The sequence below is a fragment of the Tasmannia lanceolata genome, unplaced genomic scaffold, assembly GCF_043159265.1.
Source record: "Tasmannia lanceolata isolate RefF3 unplaced genomic scaffold, GAP_Taslan_0.1 ptg000094l, whole genome shotgun sequence".
Classification (NCBI taxonomy): domain Eukaryota; kingdom Viridiplantae; phylum Streptophyta; class Magnoliopsida; order Canellales; family Winteraceae; genus Tasmannia; species Tasmannia lanceolata.
In genome coordinates, this window is record NW_027518771.1 from 128,154 (window position 1) to 150,291 (window position 22,138).

Consider the following 22,138-nt stretch of genomic DNA (forward strand, 5'->3'; position numbering starts at 1 on the left):
CGAGTGAACCATGCACGTGGGGCTTGCTTAAGCCCATAAAATGCCTTACGAAGCCGACACACCTGAGAGGGATATTGAGAGAAAACCTTGAGGTTGAGACATATATACCTCCTCGTGTAAGATGCCATGTAAAAAGGCATTCTTTACATCACATTAAGTTGACGGATTGACCAAGCCTTCGAGAGAGCAAGGGTGAGAACTAATCGAATGCTTTCATGCCGAACAAGAGGACTCAAGCTTTCTTCAAAATCTAAGCCCTTTTACTGTGTGAATCCTTTTGCAACAAGTCTTGCTTTACATCGCTCAAGGGAACCATCAGATTGAGTTTTCACTTTGAAGACCCACTTATTCCCCACCACATTCATAGAAGGATTAAACGGAGCAAGTGACCAAGTATCATTCTGAAGAAGGCATCAAACTCTTCGGCCATTGCAGCACGCCAAAGAGGACTCCGCCTCAGAAAAAGACGTGGCTTCGGTAGGAAGGGAAAAAGTGGTTTGAGAGTGTGCAAGATGAAGGTCATATTTGGGATTAGGCTTACGAATACCAGAATGAAATCATAAATGCATGGAATGAGACCGCTGTGGCGTAGGAGCAGCAGGAGGAGGTGGAGACGCAGCTGCCACAGCCGGCTCAGGGACAGAAGTGGGTTCAGGCACAGAAGGGGAAGGCTATATTCACATCATACAGGCTTTCAAGTGGTGGGGCAGCCTATGTCAGTCTCTTACTAAAACCGACAATCATCCCTTTGTTTGGGGGCAATTTAGTTTGCGGCAAATCTTGGCTATAGCTGCAGCGAGTGCTTCTCACAAGAAAAAAGTAAAACCGGAAGAGAAGCAAGGAGGCCATGAAGAAGGACAAATCTTGCCCGGGGAGAAGAAAGAGAAAGCTAATGGCGAAGGGTGGTCGTAGATCAGGGAGATTGGGATAGGAATAGAAGGGCAACCGACGATTATCGAGTAAGAAATTTACCCCACCTTTACGCTATCCGCCTTTAAGTGATAGGGGGCTTTCCTTGCTTTCTCTGAAGAGGGGCTCGCTTCTGTTAGTCGCAGAGAGTATCTCCTTTCAGTGCCGGTAAGCGCTTGGATTAGACTGACTTACTTCTCTAATAGGGCACTCGGAGGGTAAGCGAAAAAGGTGGTCAAGTATTTTCGAGCAAGTTCAGTTCAATCTTTGAATCTGAAGGAAGGCTCAGTTGACTTCTTGTTCCTTTCGGGCTAGGAACCGAGACTTGCGGCAAGTTGCTCGTAGAAAAAGTGCTCTTTCCGGTCTCGGTAGGTGAAATTCCATCTTTTCTTTCTTTCTCCCCTTTCTTTTGATTTTTAGAAACTACTTACTATACTCTACTCTTTCTTAAGTGTCTTTCTTTTACGTGATTCGGAATTTGCTTTCTTTTTTCTTTGGCTTGGGCGGTCTATCGATCGACTCATCCTTCCCGGGCATTGAACAATTGATTATCCGATCAGTCGATCCGAAGCTTTCCCCTTCACCACTAGCGGTTGAAGGTAGCGGTGACCATTCCAGTCCAGCCACTGTTCTCGGGAGGGCGGTCGTAGACAAATCCATCTTTCAAGTCCAGTTTAGAAAGCTCGAATACTAAGCTCGTCGGGTAAGCGAAAGGAAGTCGACTTTGCTTTGCAGGTCTGGGCTTGACTTTCAGTCTTCAAGCGTCACTCTCTTGTTGTTTGATGGTAACGGTTGTCTACACTCTCTCTTTAAAAAAGGAGAGGGTTGGGTAGAATTCCCATCAAGTTGGAAAGCCAGTTTTTTGATTAGCGGTTGTTGTGGCTCGGGAATGAAATCCTTCTTTTGCGAGTGGAAGGCTAGTCCGGTAAGCTAAAACAGAGGGGATGGATTGATTTATTTAGGGAAAGCAGGCAACTCATACCGATCAGAAGGTACAGAATAAACTCCTTGTGGTCAAGCGGTAAGCCAGTCAAGTCAAGCTTCAGAGAGAGGGAAGACCCTGACGGAACGGAATTCAAAGAGTAACCCCCTTTACGTAATAGGGCAGCACCTACGCTAGCACTTGAACCACCAGACAGAGCACCTGAACTAATACCCACATGACACACATAGCCGGCAGTTCATGGAAAGCGGCTTAGCTAAGAGAATAATTAACCTTCTTTTCTTCCCTTTCATCTATACCTACTAGTCCATTGTGCTTATTCACTACGCTTGCTCTCTGGCGCGCTACGGCTGAAAAGCTGCGAGTTCAGTGCGTAAGCCCCTTTAGAGATAGGGGCCTTTGGAACTGATTCATACCGATCTCTGTGGACCCATGGCAGTTACCAGCAGTGGAGGTAAAAGGTATTTCAAGGTCTTTATTGATGATTATAAAAGGAAAACTTTTTTTATATGCGGAAGTCTAAGAAAGATGAACCTTTAGCAAACTTGAAGCATTTTATGATACAGCAAGCAAGAAGGTTTTACAGGCTGTAAGCTTAAAGTACGTCGGTCAGATCGTGGAGGTGAGTTCTTATCTAAGGACTTTGATCACTTTTGCAGTGAAAATGGCATTCTACATCAATTTACTACATCCTTCACTCCAGAACAGAATGGAGTTGCTGAAAGGATGACGCAGTTGAGTGTTCATTCGATCCACCACCCGAGGCCAGGCCGATCAAACCTATCCGTTTTTGGGTTCGATCCAGCAAGTGATCCATAAGCACCAGTAGAAGCAGAAGCATATCCAGAAGCCGATACCAACAGCAGTAGAGAAAGACCCCCTTGCTTTCCGAATAGCCGGCTTTGGCAATTGCACTTTCCATCCCTTACAACATAGGGCTTGCGGAAAGAGTAGTTGAAGAAGCCGAGACGAGAGAGAGAAAGAAGTTTGCGGAGAAAGAGTTGCGCTACATCGGTTGTTTATTCTTTTAGTGCAATTAGCGCAAGATCCGCTGTCAAACCTGTTGCAAGATCACTGATGTCGCTTTAGTGGAGTCGGAACTGAAAGTAGGCCCAGAAGGAATTAGTCAGACATTAACGAACAAAAAGGGAAGAAAGGCAGAGAGATACCTAATGTCGGATGTAATGAGAACTCATTTCTTATGTAACCATTTCGAATCTAAAGTACGATCGATTGAGCCGACACTCCATTGTTAATCCGCTATCCTATCGGGCTTTGAGGACCGGTAGCAACAGTGCTCATCCTTGGTGCAGAAATAACAGAAAACGACCGCATATGAATCTATCGATGTGAAATGAATAGGGCGGGGGAAGCGAAGCGCTGGGGGATAAGATTGGGACCGTTCCGATTCCCCTTTTGGATCATATCCAGCTTACCCATTCGATAGAAGTCTCCCCAAAGTACTCCAATCTAGAATAGTAGGGGCCTCTATCACTTGGATCTCCTCTGGTTCAGCACTCTGGTGATTGAAGGCAATAGCACAGTCATACCGATAGTGTCACCAGTTGCTGCAACCCGGCAAATGTAAACAACTCCCTGGGCAGGTTCATCACAAACATGCCCTACTCGCCCTATTTATTCTCTATTGAGAATAGGGGATTGGAGTAACTATCCATAGGAAGTGACGACCTTTTTACTATTATTGAAACCGAGGAATGCTGTTCACCCTATTTATGCTCCCTTACTATTCATATAGAGGGAGAAGCTGGTCGATCGAGAATTTTGAGTATATAATGGAGCAAGCTCATGTACACCCAACCCAATAGGTGCGGTTAGAGATATGGGGGGAGAATGCTTTCAATGAAAGGGTTTGAATAGGATTGGCTCTAATTAATAACAAGTGGAGGAGATAACACGTATAGTGAGTGCTGCACGAGGAATCAGTGCGGGCTTTATCAATTTCTCAATATAAAATGATAGGGGCTCGAAACATCTTTCATGTTGAACCTAAGCTTATACCCGGTAGGGGTAATAAGGCGAAAGCGGGGGTGACTCCTAAGAAAAAGCTCCCTTCCCTTCCTAATCCCTCCCCCCTACAAGCATATGGGTCGTCTATCACCAAACATGTGTATCTAAGTAAGCATATACAGAACCGTGTCTCTCTTACTGCTATGGTAGATCAAGGCAAGCATGTAATGTGAATAATCCGATCACTGCTAGGTGGATCACAAGCGTGAAGATCCATTCTACACTGTCTGTTAAGTGGATCAAAAGCAAGCAAGTAGATCATCCATTACATACCTTATAACGGGTACTAGTGATTCACCACTGATACGTAGGTCAGCCTGAACTGTAATGGAATAATCCAATCCTACACTGCTATGTCTATCTAAGCAAGCAAGAGTAGATCTGTCTCTTTAATGCTATGTGATCTGCCATTCATTGTTATGCATGTCTGGCTATCACCACCAAGTGGATCTGCCATGAACTACTATCTAAACAGAATCCCCCTGAGCTGCTATGTGACCTGTCTCGAGACTACTACGTTTGCGTGTGCCTGCCGTAGCTGAGAAGGCCCTCGGGTGAAGAAAGTCAATCGCAGTTAACCGTTCAACGTCAGCGTGTAGTATCAATAGTGAGAACCCACTGTCTATAGGGGTGACATCCAATGCCTCACACACCAGAAAGGAAACATCATATCAAGAGTCATTCCCATCTAGTGGTTCGGTACCAATAGTAGGAGATAACCAGTCAGAGTGCAACCACGGTAATGTCTCTACAAACATGAAAGGGTCAACCCGTGTGATCGAATCCATCTGCTCGATCAATAGGTCCATAAGTGTGTCTACCGAGGTAGATAGGACAAACCAATGCGCTAGTAACCAATAGCGGGTCAATCCGGTTAGGGTGATCCTGACTAGAAGCAACTTCAACTCGTGAGTGACACCCAGTGGCTCCAGTAACCAATAGTAAGAGAGTCAACCGGTATACCGAGAATGAATCTCGTATACAAAGTGATCCCCGACCAATGGTTCTAGTAACACCAATAGTATGAACCCTCGTTCAAAGGGAAAGTCTAATCGCGCCAATTAAGACACTAATAGAAATTCCATCTCGAATGAGTGCTTCCGACTCAAGGCTTTAACCACTAGAATGAAACCCAGTCCGGATAGAGTGACACTCAATGGTACTATCACCAACTAGTGGGAAAGCCGAGATCATTGAATCCATTTGATGCATGATAACATTAGTGTGTCTACCCGGATGAGTGACACCCTACGGCATGATAGAACCGATAACACCCGCTACTCCCATCACAATACTAGCGATTCCTTCTACCGAGGTGACCGCAGATAAGACTGCATTTCCGAGCGAGAAGTCGCCAGATTCAACAGGACCGCTCCATCTCTATTGGGCTTCACCCTTCTCTCATCCGATCATAGAAGGCGGCGATTGAACGCCCTTTCTCGGACCCATATTCATCATAGAAGGGGTACGATTGATTAAAGGCCACACGATCACTCTATTAATTGATGGGGCTTTCGATCACTACTTTCCATTCATAAGGGAGCACTTTTACCATGAACCGCTCTCCCCATTTCCACTTACTGAACGAACCGCCATTACGAGCACACAAGCACACGATTAAACGGGTTGACTGCACCACGATCCATTCTACTACGATTCATACCATTAAACGTGAGGGGCCAACAATTCCTTCGATCGCGACTACTCCGACTATTAGTTAGAAGGGGAAGCCCGGTTGAGGGGAAAAGGATGTGGGCAAGAGGGACCTTTTCACCAGACTTTCTTGGTCGTTTTTTCGGACTGTCCATCATCTTTGTTGTTTTAGGCGACGACCCTACGAGCCGAGAATTGGATTTTGGTGCACTCAAAGAAAGCCGAGTTCGTGAGTTAATGTAGCTACTGAGCTCGAGTTAGGATTTCCCTGAGTTAGTGAGTTTGGTTTCGACTTGCTAGATTAGGTGTGTGTTCCGTAGGTAAGAAGTACCTTGTAAGCAAGAATTTCTTTGAAAGACTCGCTCTACTATATATATATATATCTTCTTTCATTCCTTATTTTGGTCTTTTTGCTGCTGATGTTAAAATGCGTATGAAAGATTCGTATTTGAAGAAAGTAGACTACAAGGCCTAAGCCAAGATGATTGTAGGCCTTAATGCCCTCTCTGGTAGAGCGGTCGGCTCTTAACTGACTGGTCGTAGGTTCAATTCCTGCCGGGGACTTGTGATAGGCTCTTCCCGCGGCCTGAGGCTCCCGAGAGCCTCTTAATGGACGGGAAAGATATAACCTTAACATGTTCATGTTCCACAAAGTTGTTACGCCCGTAATACATGCTTATTTAACCAAAACTGAAGGAAAACGGCAAGATGTTAGAAAGAGTGCGGAAAGATTGTGCTTATCTAAGTCTAGTTTGAATTCTGGTCGTAGTTTAAAAACAGAAAGGGGATTTCCAAAGGAGCAAGTTGCTCAGGCGGAACATCATAGGGAGATGACTAGAGTCTTACGCGTTCTCAAGTCTATTGGTGAAAGCCAGGGTGCTTTTCTCTTGTCTCTCATTCTAAGTGGGGCGGCCCGGATGGTAGCTCGAAATAGAGCAGCGGAGGAATTTAGGACTAGAGCGGCGTTCCGGCGCATAAAGAAAGGGATCGACTCTTTCTCTATCCAACTCTATTTTCTTTGGATGCAAAAGCCCTCATTGCAGAAATTCCTCAAATTCCTTTTCTCTTTCTATTTTTGTTTGACAACCCTCCTTTATCTTGTCTTAGCCCTTTCTAATCTTTTGACTTTATTGGATCCTTTTTTGATAAAAATATTCTCTCATCATATCATTCCTATGTGTGTGTTGCCTCCGACCGACGTCGACATGGACTATTGGAGAAACCTATCTCCATTGAGGGGTTCGCTTTTTTATCTTACTGGGGCTCAGGAGCCTCAAGCTCAGCCGCTCTCCCCAGAACCAAGGGCTGTACCGCCCACGAATCCTGCCGGTTCCCCGGAAGCTGGGCCGTCCAACCAAGCCTCCGGGTCTTCTTTGGATCCGCTCCAAGAAGCAAGAAAAAATGCAAAAGAAGAGATCAGAACGTATATCATCGATAAGATTGTCAGATATCTAGATACATATGACAACGAAATTAGAGCAGAATTTCCGCGAGCCGGGAACGAGATAGGAACGAGCAACTTTATTGAGAATTTGACAAAAGAGGTTGTTGTAGGCGACTACAACTTAGAAAGCCTCTCTCATTCGCTTACCTTTCTGAAAGCAATTAATCGTGTGATCAGAGAGGACCTCTCTTTCTTAGAGAGCGACCCCTCTGACTATACCAACAACCCCCTTTACTGGAATTTAACCTTTCTACTGAAGGATAAACGGTAGCCTATGACACCTGCCAATGATGCGAAAACTAGGCTTTGCTATTCTATTTGAATTTCTCTGACATTCTACGTTCCCGAAACGGATCCTATCAAATATTTCACATTTTCGATGATCATCTCTATTTCAGGTATTCGGGGAATCCTCCTTAATAGACGAAATATTCCTATTATGTCAATGCCAATTGAATCAATGTTATTAGCTGTGAATTCGAACTTTTTGGTATTTTCAGTTTCTTTGGATGATATGATGGGTCAATCATTTGCTTCATTAGTTCCAACAGTGGCAGCTGCGGAATCTGCTATTGGATTAGCTATTTTCGTTATTACTTTCCGAGTCCGAGGGACTATTGCTGTAGAATCTATCAATTGCATTCAAGGTTAAACATGACTACTAGAGAGTTACCAAATACGAAGTTCTGTTCTCGTTTCGTTCTCTTCTTTCTTTTTTTTTGGGAAGCAATTGATTGATTGACAAAGTTTCTTTTCGGCAGGGGCAGGGCCTTTCTCGCTGGGCGAGCACATCCTATTCTATAGTCCTGTCCTAAACCACTTCCCGTTCAGTTGCTGAAAGATAGATGCTGATAACGTTTCTAAATGAGATTCAGTTCCAAGGATATGCTGGATAGAAAGATGCTATTTGCTGCTATTCTATCTATTTGTGCATCAAGTCCGAAGAAGATCTCAATCTATAATGAAGAAATGATAGTAGCTAGTCGTTTTATAGGCTTTCTCATATTCAGTCGGAAGAGTTTAGGTAAGACTTTCAAAGTGACTCTCGACGAGAGAATCGAGGCTATTCAGGAAGAATCGCAGCAATTCCCCAATCCTAACGAAGTAGTTCCTCCGGAATCCAATGAACAACAACGATTACTTAGGATCAGCTTGCGAATTTGTGGCACCGTAGTAGAATCATTACCAACGGCACGCTGTGCGCCTAAGTGCGAAAAGACAGTGCAAGCTTTGTTATGCCGAAACCTAAATGTAAAGTCAGCAACACTTCCAAATGCCACTTCTTCCCGTCGCATCCGTCTTCAGGACGATATAGTCACAGGTTTTCACTTCTCAGTGAGTGAAAGATTTTTCCCCGGGTGTACGTTGAAAGCTTCTATCGTAGAACTCATTCGAGAGGGCTTGGTGGTATTAAGAATGGTTCGGGTGGGGGGTTCTCTTTTTTAATAATCAAGAAGAAGAAGAAGAAGAAGAATCAGAGGAGCGCCACGTTTGTAGAATAGAAAGTGTTTGTGTGAACAAGCGGAGTTGCCTTACCTATAATGCAAGGAATAATAGACTGGAGGGGGCCCCCAGTTTTGAATGTAGGTGCCAGAGAAAGGAACCGAGGTTATGGGAGTAAGTGGAGTTGGGCGGGCTGCTCTCCAGGGCCTCATTCATAGATAGAGTAGTGCGTTAGTGTTACGACTGATGAGCAAGTGCACTTTAGGAAGCTGTTGAGTGCCCGATGAGGTAGAATAGTTTTCAATGTGTCCATTCCGGAATACACGACCAAGTAATAAATAGACACGTTTACCGAACCTGAGGTATTTGATTGATCCGTTGCAGCTTAAGCCAAACACTCGAACAGTAGCATTGGCTGCTATGATTGGAGCTGTGATATTAGCTATGGCGTTAGGTGAATCAGTCACAATAGAGGGAATTTTGCTATAATTGATGCTGTTACTTAGGCTACTTATGTCACTTGTATATCTTCCTCTCTTGAATGAATGAGAATCAACTCCTTCTTCACTTTGTATTTTCACACTAACTATCGACGGGTCCTCATTACTTTTTGCCTTTTCCATCCGATCAGGACCTGACTCGGCTCCATTCGAAGACTTGGAAGCCTCCCATTTTGGGCATTCACCTCCACCATGACCTTTCACCTTGCATTTAGAGCTAAACTTAGGAGGATTTTCGTATGTAACTTCCTGCCAAAACCCTCCATCATCCGAATTCGCCCAGACTTTGTTAGGGAGCTCTTTCCCCAATTCGATTTCAACACAGACTCTTCCAAACAAAGGTCTCGAAGCAGCTTTTGTTGGACCGTCCACCTGAATGGGGGTTCCTACTATGTTCGCTACAGAGAATATGAAATCCTCCTTGAAACATTCAAATGGAAGGTTCGGAAGTTGAATCCATACTGGAAAGGTTTCAGGGATCCCTTAAGCAGGACGAAACCTTTTCTTCCACTTTGTTAAAGAAAGAGATTGGTTTCCAAAAAGCCAAGGCCCTCCTGCCCACACCTTCACCATATCTCTTTCTGAGTCAAAATGCAACAGAATGAAACCCTTGTCCAGCACGGATATGGATTTAGGGCGGTTATCCGCCCATAGGAAACGAGCTCTGGATCTAATCAAATCCACATTAGGTCTCCTTCATTGAAATTTTCCTATAAGGCATTGCACTCATACACACTGTCTTTCTCACTTTCTACTAAAAAATCCACTGTGTGAATTCCATCTTTCACATACGGGGTAGGAATCTCATACCTCTTTTTACCCTTGAAATCCTGAGCAGCGCCCATACGACTTTGATATTCTGGAAACCCTCTATCTTCAGACCTTTCGTTGGTTTCCGCTAGGGTGACATCCTTGTAACTTCTATCCCTTTTTTGAAAGGATTCTTCTTTCTTCCATCCACTTTCTGCTCGATCCTCCTGGCCGCCCTGCTGAAAGCATTTACAGAAAGCCTTCTTCCCGCTCAAAAACGATTTTGAATAAGCTTTTCCAACTTTCGGCCAGGCCAGTCTTCCTCATTTTTAAAAAAGCTCCTGCGGTGACAACTGATCTTTTTTTAGGTTAGAGATCAGAATAGGATTTGAATAATGCCCTTCGACCGAATTCTTCCTCCATCCCTGCGAAGAATGGATATTCACGATTTCTCTTTGAGGGCAAGGAATGAGATTTAGGTTGGATCCAGTAAAGGCCTAGTCAAAAATGCTTGTTAGAGTGCCAACTCCCCCTTCCTCTGGTGCTCCCTCCTCTCCACGCCATGCTCCCTCAAAAAACTGACCACACTACGCTACCCTGAGAAGCGCTCTCACGTTTGGAGTGACTCGCCTAAAAGTAGTTGGGGACTCGAAATTGGTTATCAGTCAGGTCGTGGGAGAGTGGAAGACCAGGGACTCTAAGTGGATTCCGTATCAAGAGCTAGCCGAACGCCTAGTCTCACTGTTTGATGAGGTGGTTTTCGTCCATGTGCCTAGAGACAAGAACCGCCTAGCCGATGCTCTAGCTACCCTGGCCTCCATAGTCGAGATGCCTTTGTACCGGTCAATGGAATCACTCGTTGTTGAAAAGCTATATCAGCCGGCATACTTCTTCATCCAGCCCAGAAGACCGAAGTACATCGAAAAGTCCTCCCCTTACCAATAGGGGCCTCCGGGAAAAGAAAAGGTTGAGGAGGAAGAAGAAGAAATCAAAGGAGAATACCTAATGCATGATGACTCGAGTGAAAGCAGTGATGATGATGAGGTTCTGGCCGAAGCAGAAGAGGCCGGCGATGCTGGAAACCCATGGTACTATGACATAAAGAACTTCAACCAAGAGGGAAGTTTCCCAAATTACGCGACTAAAGCAGATAGGAAGTACGTTCGACAGCTGGCTACCCGCTACGTGCTACTAGCTGGCGTACTTTACAAGCGATCATTCGAAGGGAGACTTTTGCGATGTCTAGATAAAGAAGAAGCTCAGCACGCCATTCGTGAGCTCCACTCGGGGCTTTGCGGAGGCCATGTCAACAGCCAGATGCTCGCTAAAAAGATCATTCGACAAGGATCTTACTGGCCAACCATGGGTCAAGATTGTCATAAATTCGTCAGGGGATGCATGAAGTGTCAAATTCACGCCGATCTGATTCATGCGCCGTCATCATCACTCTATCCTATGTCGTCTCTGATAGCTTTCAGAGGGGAGAATAAGAATCATTTTCATTAAAAGGAAAAGAGGGGCTTAAGCCCTACTATAAGTAAGTACAAAATACAATGAAATCAAAAAACACAACTATGTCCGCATATACAAATCAAGAATAAAGCAATGGACAGAAAGACCCCCTATTCTGTATAAGGTCATTATACAGAATAAAAATACAATACTTCACACTCCCGGGCATTCAAAACGACTCCGGAATTCTCAAGTGAGACGACTTAGCCGCACCGCATTCTTGGCTCTCTGGTTGAGCCGCTTTTGTCCTTCCGAACAACCGCAGCAACGTCATTCGTCCGGAAACATTCGTCATGGCCGGGTTCTTGGTGCAGGGAGAGAGAGTAGCCATAGCTCCGGCCGTCCTTGCCAGCATTTATTACGGTTTGGGCGCTGTTGCCCAAGATAAACTTGGTCCAGGCCAGTGCAATGCGGAATTCCCGGTCCACTACTTCTATGCATGGCTGGACCAGTATTTTCCTAAGCTGTATATGAGATTGCCGCTTCCTGACCTGGGGAAGCTGAAAGATTATGTCCCGGAGATGCTTGCAATTGAGAACATTGCAGCCGGGAAGTTCGATGCGAAGATGGCCAGGCTCTTTATTCGTCATCCGATGAGCTTCACGTGGCGGCCCTACAAGAATGGTATTTTAGAGATGCCCTAAATCTTGTATGATTGGTCGACAAGGTCGATGAAAAGGGCCCTTGCTACTTATTGCTGTTGTGAAAATGCATCAAAGATAGTATAGTATAGTATCTGATCTCCATGCGATGCGGCATTCTGACGTTACGGCAGGGCAACGTGCTTCGGGCAGAACCGTACAATCCCCACCGGTTTGCAAGACAATTTGGTTTTGACCAATCCATTCCGGCACCCGGTCACGACGTCAAGCGCGTCATCTTTCACCTTTCGGAACTGGCGGGGTACTGGGCACATATGATGAGAAAGGGCACCGGGGCTGCTTTCGTGATAATGCCGGATGACAGAGAGGGCAAGATGGTCTTGGAGTATGTCCGATGGTGGCATCAACTGACGTTTTCTTACTTATCGCAAGGAATCAACAAGCTGTTGACATTCAAAGAGCAGCAACTCCCTGATCAAGAAAGAGTTGGGAGTCGAAGTCCTCCTCCTCCTGAACCCACATATGGACCCATTCCCGAGCAGGGGCACCCAGATCATCGCAACATCGGAAAGGTCACCAGCCCGGGCAGAAGCAAACCCGGACTATGAAAGGAAAGGGAGGTTCAGCACCCGTCAGCCAGCATGCATCCCCCATCAGGGAGGAAAGAAGAAGTCCCATCATTTTTTCAGCACCGTCCTCGGCTCAACGGATGGTGACTCGAAGTATGAGGGCCCGCCAAACTCAACCGGCTCGCTCACCTTCAAGTTCAAGAGTCGTAAGCCAAAACGGAAGAGCATATTAGGGGAAAGGAAGGCTAGGAGAAAAGCAACATTTCTCGATATCCGCTCCCTCTAGCCCATCCGCGAATATGACATCCGTTCCTGTAGCAGGAGGAAAAACGCTTTTTTATGATATGCGCTGTACAGGTCTAGTTTTGGCCCCGATACTGCTAAAAAGAATTCCGCTGCCTCTGATCCATAAGCGAATAATGGAACCATCTGCTGCAGTAGGAGCGGGAAATATGCCATCAGCAAATTATGTGAACATCCGCAATATAGTTCCTGGGGGTCATCCAACCAACGGCTATGGATCTCCTCCGCTGCTTGGTCCAGCAAGGATAAACCGGGCCTAAGCCAACCTTATTGTTATTTCAAGGGGAGTTTTAAGCCAGCCCGTCCATAGGAGTATATGCTCGCCTTTTGCCCGATTCCCTCCTCTTTCCCTCTCTGCTTCTGGAACTGTAAAAGGCTTGCCCCAACCTTTTTTTTTTAGTGCTTCGCCTTGTTCCTCCTTTCTCGTTTTTCTATGAAGCTCTGCTTTTTTTATTAATTTATGTATTCGTGGTAGGGTATCTCCCCAAACTATGGGTGTTTTATCTTCTTGGAGTGCATATTTACAAACAGATGCCCATGCCTTGTGGAATTTTACGTCTAATTGTGCTCCCTCAAACTCTTTAAAAGTGTTTTCCTTATTTTGTCTGTTGCTGTATACCTGGTGGCGTTAAAGGCGTGTATCCCTATATGGTAATGGTATCCTCCATCTTCATGTCTTTCACTTGCGACTACAATCGCTTTACAGTTAAAGCATTGTTGAACTCTTCCGATCTAGTCTAATTGAAGACTTTCAACGCTCATGCTATTGGAAAGAGCTTTCAACATGGAGTGGAGACTCCATAACGTACACAAAGAGTCACTGATCTATGAATAGAATCCTAATTCCGGTCTTGTTCCGCACAACAATGGATAACTCCAACCCTTACCTTGACCAGTTTGTAGTGGTCTACCTCGATTACATAATCTATAGTAACTCACTTGAGGAGCATTGAGGCACCTGAGTACAGTGTTCCGGGTGTAGCAGGAAAAGAAGCTTTACGTGAAACGGTGCGTGTTATCTGAAGGGCGAAAGTGCTCTTCCTTCACGAGCTCTGAGACCAAACATTCAATTCAATAATTCAGTTCATAGAATTCAGGCTCTTCTTTATCTTGTTTTACTCGTTCTTATGTTGTGTTGACTTTCGAAGGGAAGTTGGAGACAGAGACGGAGATTACGGAGACGGATGTGAGGCCTAGACCATAAGCTAAGGTCAATCGAGTGCGCCCGGAATGACGAGTTCAAAAGCCAGGTTCAGTAGACCGATCAACTAACGCTTCTGTTGGATGTTGGGAAGCCCCACTGGTTAAGTTAACGAACGTATAGAAAGATTATAGATATGTTTTCTTATCTTATATGAAGAGATCGATATGGCTTACGGGCAGGGTGGATAGCTGACGAGTGTGCTTTCTTTCTTTTGTTTGCCCGCCCAGAGAGAGGGGATCCTGCTCCTGATCCAGTGGTGGTTCCTGGTGAATAAAGATTCCCTTCCCTAAGACGAGACGAGCTCACTGGGGAAAGACTGAACATCTGCTTGTCCTCCAGTTTCAGGGATTCCTTATGCAGGTTATGAATTCAAGGTAGAGGGGTTGCCCTAGAGGATGCCTATCAAAGTGAATCACACTGAACTTCCACATACTGACAAGCACTAGAGGTTCTGAAAGGGGAGGACGAGGCGGATTGTGACGGGGTAATTCACTCGGTCGGTGTTGAATCATCTGACTTCTGTCCGGGATCCAAGGACGGAAAGATGTTTTTTTGGTGAAACTTGAGTTTGTCAATTGTCCCGAAGTAATGAATAAAAGAGTTCGTTCGGTTATTTGGTCTCAAGATAAGGACTTCTCTTTCAGATCCAGCAAACTCCGGTCATCAGTCAATTGAGCTAGCCGTTGCGCGCTAGCTTTAGCAGTAGTTTTTCAGCTCCCTCTGCTGTTCCTATCCGTTCCCTCTTCCAAACCCTGCCCGGGCAGAAGTCCTAGTACTGGTATAGGTCTCCTTCCCTTAATGACTCTAATACTTGGTTGGTTGTAGCTAAGAGCTAAGCCATAAATACCGCCATTCTTGTATACGCCTATTTCTCTTTAGTAAAAAGCCTGTTCAAGCATTGGCGCATAACGGGAGGCTAGCTCAGTAGATTACCATTCCTTTAGCAGGCTGCAATCAGTACGATTCCCTTCCTTAAATAGATTCCCTTCTGTAATAGGGCGCGAATCCCTTGCTTGTTTGCTTGTTGCCCTTTATCAATCCTTGATTGATTTCAAAGGCGCGCTAGCGCGCTTATTAGTTTTGTAAAGATAGTCAAGGGCCGTTGCTTGTTTCGAGCCAAGCCTTCGTTTGCTTGAGCGCCCTACCCTAGCGCGAAAGAACTTGATCGATAAAGGGCGCGGTAGGCTAGAGAAGTAGGGCAGCCCTTTGATTGCTTCACGCGCTATTTTATACATAAAGTTTATTGCTGGATGAGCGCACTAGCGAAGAGTACTTTCATACTTCAATTACCGGATTGACTGAATAGGACCGTTTGACCGGGCAGACCAAGCAACTGATTGACAATCCATCGAACTGATTGACAAATTGCGCCTACCTCTTTGCCTGATACAGGGACCGGTACTGGACATAGGAAGAAGCAACTATCTTACTAATAATAATAAAGGGGCTCGAAAGCAGCTCCTGCGGAAGCTATTCTTGCATCTCCAGCTTCTACTATTGTTGTTGCATCCCCAAATGCTACTATGGATTTTGCACCTTATAAAGAGATCCTCAAATCAAGCCCTTTTTCTTTTTCGATCGTTGACAGGCCTTGATGAAAGCCATTTCATACGCCTTAAAGTAAAGGCAAAAAATCGGCCATACGAGATTCAATCCAATAAGGCCATAGAGAGAGATTCACTCATAACATAAAAGCACCTATCGGCCGAAGGAAGCACCTAACCTAGAGAGCCAACCAAGATAGATTCGCTGGCAGGGAAGAGAAGTCTTTCATACAGATTGAGTACGGGACAGACTGATTGAGACAGGAGACAGGATCGTTTGCGAGACCTCAGACCGATGACAGAAGAGACAGACTGATTCCAGGAATGGAATAGCAGACCAGACAGACCTATCGGATTGCTTTTTTATAGTAGAAGTTGCGCCAAACAAGCAAGCCAATTCAAGATTCCAGAGGAGACCGATTGCGAGAGTGGAAAGAGATAAAGACAAGGGAAGGAGACCTATACAAGGAATTCTGCCCTGGCAGGGGAAGGAAGATAACGATTTCCAAAAAGAAAAGGGAAGCGTTATTCATTCGTGGACGGATTACCCGAGCGACTAGGCAAGTACCTGAAAATAAGTATAGTGCTAAAGGGATTCCATTCGTACTGCTACTGCAACTGCTAAAGAATTCCATAGAGCTAGACCTATTTGATTTGACCGTTAGCAAAAGCAGGAGCTAGAGGAAGAGCTAGTATTCCATGAGCTAAGACCTTATCAAACTCCTTAACTGCGGGAAGAAGCAAAGAAGCAAGGGATAAAGCCTATTACACAGAAGAAGCGAGCCATACCGGATAAAACTAAGATACTACTTGAATAGCTTTACTTTTTATTCTGATATGGAAGGGATTAGGGATTGGTTTGTTGGACGGATCGGGACGGTGCGCCCTACAGGACGGTTTCCCAAGAGGGATCGTTCAGTTCGGTCCCTCACCCTCACTCCGCTCGCCTCACTTCACTCACTGAAGACCTCCTTTCAGAATAAGTATGTACTCTAAGTCCAGTCGTTACGAAGAGGAATACAAATATAGAAATTACAGATACAGCACTGCCCCCCCTAACCCCCCGAGGGGGAATGCTAACTAGACGTCTTGTGGAACCCATACTGTCGTTATGCTCTTTTTTTAGGAATACCTATATAAATCCAGAAAGAAGAGCAACTACCCCGAGACTGGGACTCGAGGGGTAGTTGTAGTTAAAGGTCTGTCTTCCAATAACAGCAAAAAGAAGACCTACTTTGAATTGCGTATATAGTCAGTGAGCGTGTGCAGTCTCCTATGTTAGTTGTTGCAAACGGTATTGTATAGATTGGTTGACCGTTGGGTAACCTGCATGGAAGTGGGATAATTGCCATCCCTGCCCCAAAGGGGTTTTTCATTAACTACTTTGGATAAAAGGCGCATCCGGTAGAGGGGGTTCTCCTTACTGGAGCAATGGAGAAAGCCCATATCAAGGATGGTAGCCGACTTGCACTCACGAGAAGGCACTGATGGGATTAGTCTCTAGATTGGCAAGTCTGGGGATTGTCCGGTGAGCTATTACTGGAAGATTATAGAGGTTATTTCCTTAACACGAAAGTGTCACGGGAACTTTTACAAGTATCTTAGTTGGTTAGCAGGCTTAGATAAAAGGAAAAGAATTACCACTGTCAAAACTCGGAAGGAGATTATATGCCGTTACTGCTCTAGAAGTATTGGTCGAGTTGACTGGCTTTTGTTCAGACAGCTGAAATGGGATCGTAACCTATTGCCTAGCCGAATAGCGTAGTAACTGGAACGCCGTTAGAGAGAAGCACCAGAAGAAAAGCTACTTAGATATGGATAAGGTTCAGACCGATGAGGGACGTGTAACTGCCCTAAACACCCAGCCTGGATAAGCCTAAGTGCTAGCTTTGCGGGAGCCTCTGGGAGATCGGGGTGTTTTATACCCAAAATACTCAAGGAACAGGGCGTTGTATCCCAGGGGTTCGGTTAATACATCAGAAAGCAGGTCCAGAACTCGGCCGGGAACCTAATGAGCGGGTGTAAGATCTCGGATTCTGAAAAAAGTACTACAACCTTTTGAACACCTTTAGAGTAAAACCGTAGTTCTCTAGTCGAATAAAGAAAACAGTTTATAAACTAGAGGGATACATCAGAACTAACTTATACTGGGTAGTGGCACATTAGGAAATCCCAGGATAGAGTTATCCTATTAGTTCAGGAAAAGCTCTATTCAATGCCGTTCTCATGCTGTATGTATTCTTGATTATAGGATCGAATACCTCTCAATAGCAGGTGGAAAGTATACATTAGACTGATGGTCCAGGGTAGCGACACCTGATGGAAAGGGAAAGACATGTTTTTCTTCTAACTTAGATGGGAATGCACGCTCACAACTTAACCTTCTAACTTAGATGGGAATGCACGCTCACAACTTAACCTTCTAACTTTGATGGGAATGCACGCTCACAACTTAACGTCAGGGGAAAGCAAAGCATAGATTAACGCCATTAGCTAGTGTGCGTGTTAGTGTATGCGTCAGGGGGGGCAGATAAGCCCCTAACGCCTATGCTAGAGTGCGTGCTTGCGTAAGGGGGGGCTGATAAGCCCCTTTTTAACGCCTATTAACGCCATTAGCGAGAGTGCGTGCGCGAGTTAGTGCTAGAGTGCGTGCTTTAGTCAGGGGGGGCTTTGAAGCCCCTTTTCTCCCTATAGCCCTATTAACGCCCTCCGCCCTATTAACGCCTAGTGCGCGAGTATGCGTATTGGGGGGCTTTGAAGCCCCCTCATGGGACTAGTGCTAGAGTGCGTGTGCGTGTGCGTGTATGCGTAAGGTCAAGGCTGCATTTAGGGAGTCTCTTTAACGCCTATTAACGCCATTAGCGCGTATAAGGTCAAGATCCCGTATAAGATCCCGTATAAGGCGTTAATAAGATCCCGTATAAGAGCTATTATAAGTGCCCTATTAAGAGCTAGTATGCACGCCTTTTCTCCCTAACTAGTTAACGCCTATAGCTATTATAAGGGAGCTAGTATGCGCCTTCACGCCTATAGCTTTAAGCCCCGGCACGCCATTAGCTATAGCTAGTATGCACGCCTTAATCCCGTACTAGTTAACTACTTAATAGAGCTAGCATAAGGGCGAGTATAAGAGCTATTATAATAGAGCTAGTAATAGATCCCGTATGCGCATAAGGGCGAGTAAGTGCCCTTAATAGAGCTAGAGTAAGAGGGGGCTTTAGCCCTATTAACGCCTATAGCTAGAGCTAGTATAAGGTCAAGTAGCTATAGTGCTATTAACGCCATTAGTGCTATAGCTATTAACGCCTATAGCTATAGCGCTAGTTAGCGTGTTAGCGTATAAGGTCAAGTCAAGTAGCTATTAACGCCTATAGCTAGAGCTAGTATAAGAGCAAGAGTAAGAGCAAGTATAAGGTCATAGCTAGTATAAGAGCAAGTAAGGTCAAGTAAGGTCACGTCTATAGCTATAGGTCACGTCTATGCGTATAAGGGGGGGCTGATAAGCCCCTTTTTAACGCCTATTAACGCCATTAGCTAGAGTTAGTGTTCTCCTTAACGCCATTAGCTAGAGTTAGTGTTCTCCTTAACGCCTATGCGCGAGTTAGTGCTAGAGCTAGTGCTAGAGTGCTAGTGTTCGGACTGCTTTTCTTGCTGTTGCGGGCTGGGATTGCTGTTATGCTTTTAGCTGAGTGCTTTCCTTTGAGTGAAGCCAGCGCTTAGGGAGGAAGTAGAGGCGAAATTCAGTATATTCAGTATATAAGTATCTCGGGCATAACGGATCATCCATACCTTGGCTTGATAGGCCCTGCTCTCCCTTCACCTCGAAAGACGTCGAAAGCAAGCAAGTCAAGTAAAGGTTCTAAAAGAATGAAAAATATGAGGTCTATATCAATTAATATGAGCTGTTGAGCTCTCAAATGAGTTGTTCATATGAGTTCACTCGAATATGAGCTGCACGTGGATGAACTTTTCCTTTTCATATATGTGAAATGAGGAAAGTGCTTTTTAGCTCGATAATGTCATGAGCTGGGAAAGAAATAGAAGCAAGTGTCCGTGAATGAATGGTCACCATCGGCTCAAGCAATGGGACTGGCTTAGCCTACAGAAAAGGGTAAAGCTCTAGGGTAGAAGGCTAAGTTGAGAAAGCGAATTAGAGAAGGCTAACTAAGCTAATTGGTTGGGAAGGCTAAGCTAAGCTAAAGGGGCTCCCCCTCTTAACAAAGCTTCCAAAGCAGGTCAAAGGTGAGAATAAAGCCGTGTCTCATACAAATAGAAATCCCCATCGGCCCCAAAGTGAGGGCAATTCCGCAGCAGTGTGGTCTTGTAGATGCCTATATCTCATTTAACATGTGCTGGTCTTTCTTTCCTCCTCGGAGAGAAACCAGATGACGGAGCAATCTCCAAGAAGTCGTATTCGCATTCAGGGAAGGTTCATTGAATCCATAGAAAAAGGATCATTCTCAATCGCCGAAGGCATCACATCAACTTGAAGGTTTCGGGAGAGAAAGACTTCCTTGCTCGAAGTCCGAGTAGAGTGCAAGGTAAAGGGGGCAGTAAGGGGTTTTTCTTTCTATTGATTGAACTTTTCCTCTCTTCAATAATGCAACTTTAGGGAAGTAGCCCGGAAGAGGAGCAAATAGACCGTCAATCCAGTTATTCTATATCCATCCTTAATTCCCAATTCTTTCTCAAAGGAGCGGGCTCAGGCTTAAGCGCAAGCTGATCCACTTACTCAGCTGTCACAGGGAACCCGCGAAGGGAAATTTGCAAGAGATTTATGATCTTACGAAGTCAGAGACTCCCTAAATGCAGCCTTGACCTTATATACGATGCCACTGGACGCGACTGTCCTATAGAATAGAAGTCTCGCCAATTCTACCTCACTCCGACCTCCTATGGAACTACTCTAGTAAAAGAATCCTGTGGGACACTTTGATTGACTTGAGAGCGGATCCTTCCCCACTTACTGGAGAGGCGGGCCAACAAGGGGCTTGGGCAATAGCCCTGAACTAGACCACAATGCTAGTAGAATAGTTAGCTATAATAGGTATCAGCCACATTGCCATTAATAAAGAGCCAGTTTTTCCAAAAGTTGCTCCAGGAGGAAGGGCGCAGGCAGTACTCTAACCAAGGTTCTAAAGAGGACTGGGAATCGTTGATTTCGATTTCCTTCGATGCTTTGAAAGGTGGGGTACAGTCTTTAGTCTTGTATGGAAGTGAGTTTATAGGCTTCCAGTTTCTGATGGGAAAGTAAGTCAAGGCAAAATTTGCTAATCAAATCAAATAAAGAAGAAAGGTTATATTCAAGTCTTAAGGCCATAGGAGCTAGTACCGGTAGGCCGCTTGAGGAAGTCAGATTGGCAGTCCGGGAAAGACATCCATAGCCAGGATCTACTCTCTTTAGAGTGAAATCCCGTTCCCGCGCCTGGTCAATTCGTTCAATCAAGGCAATTTGCTATTACTGGATTGGCTTCTACTGCTTTGCTTTGATCGCGAGGACTGACTCTTTCTTCGCAAGAAGCTAAGCTCAGTTGCTGCTAAGTTATCCTCGGGTTGGCGACCTGGTACCGGTACTTAAAGGTAGGTATCTCCTATTTCTCGTCAATGTCCCAGAAGGAATTTCTTTCTTGAGTGATTCTCGAAAGAGGCTTACTGGCAGCAAGCAAGAAGTGACTCAAGCCAGCATTGAGTATATTGCGCTTCTATTACCTAAATGAGTTAGCTAAAAGTTCTATTCTATTCTTGGAAGGTTCTGTCAGAGATTGAAGAGCATTTCCCTTGCCCGTCTATCAGCTCAACCAAGGAAAGAAAGGAGGTAGGCAGCTTGGCTCTCCAAAAAGAGGACAATAAGAAGTCTCCGCCTATTATCTGGGAAAGAAGTATCAGCCTATATCTATTATCTGCATGCTTCACCGCCCTAATGAAGACTCTCATGGTGGAATGTGACCTAAAGCGTCTACGGTGGGGTCATCATAGACTTCCTACCAATCCTTGCATTTGACTAATCTTTCGTCCACCCGTAGCTTCTCTTCTTTATAAGGAATGGCTTTTCTGGGAGAGGCATCCCATCTCAATCGCCAAGTGGGAGGAATAAGGGTGGGCTAAGCCCTTGAGTGACTGGTCTACTCAACCAAGAGAACGGTCCATCAGCTCAACCAAGTAAGTAGGCTTTGTCGGGGAATCTGATTGTCCTTCTACAAGCAAGTAATAACACAATTTCCCTGGTTCAAGGAGTTCTTCCTCCGCCTTCTATATTATACTCCACGGGCCAACCGAATCCTAGGCCTAGGGCTTATAGTAGCTTCGCGGAAAGCAATTCTTTCGAGGAAGTACGTTGCTCAAGAGCATCCGGAAAAGGGCAGAAGCGAGACCACTTGTTTTAATGATCTAATCTATTAGCTCAATCCAGGCATCTACTATATAACATTAGAAGAGATGGAAGAGAAGTCCTTCTAAAGCATCTTCCTCCTGCCATGGGAAAGGCATCCCAACTCGGTACTCTCAATCGCCAAGGTGAAGAGAGGAAGGAAGGCTCGACCAGAATGGGAAAAAATCACACTACAAAAGTGGGACACTTATGTTATGTGATTTTCTTAGTGATTCGACGTAAGGTAAGCTTTTCAATCTTCGGTTTCGAGGTCATCGGTCAGTCTTCTTCCTGGATGCTAGTGACGTGAAGGAGTGCCATCTCCGAATGAACCGGATAAGAGCGAGAGTGCTTGTGAGAGAGTCAG

At 45.2% G+C, this 22,138-nt stretch overlaps 1 protein-coding gene across 1 annotated transcript; it reads left to right on the forward strand.

Annotated features, from left to right (window-relative positions):
* The first annotated feature begins 10,675 nt into the window (after positions 1-10,675).
* LOC143865569 (uncharacterized) lies at positions 10,676-11,176 on the forward strand. Its single transcript, XM_077375881.1, has one exon. It carries the CDS (start codon positions 10,676-10,678, stop codon positions 11,174-11,176), a length of 501 nt encoding a protein of 166 aa, XP_077231996.1.
* The last annotated feature ends 10,962 nt before the right edge of the window (positions 11,177-22,138 follow it).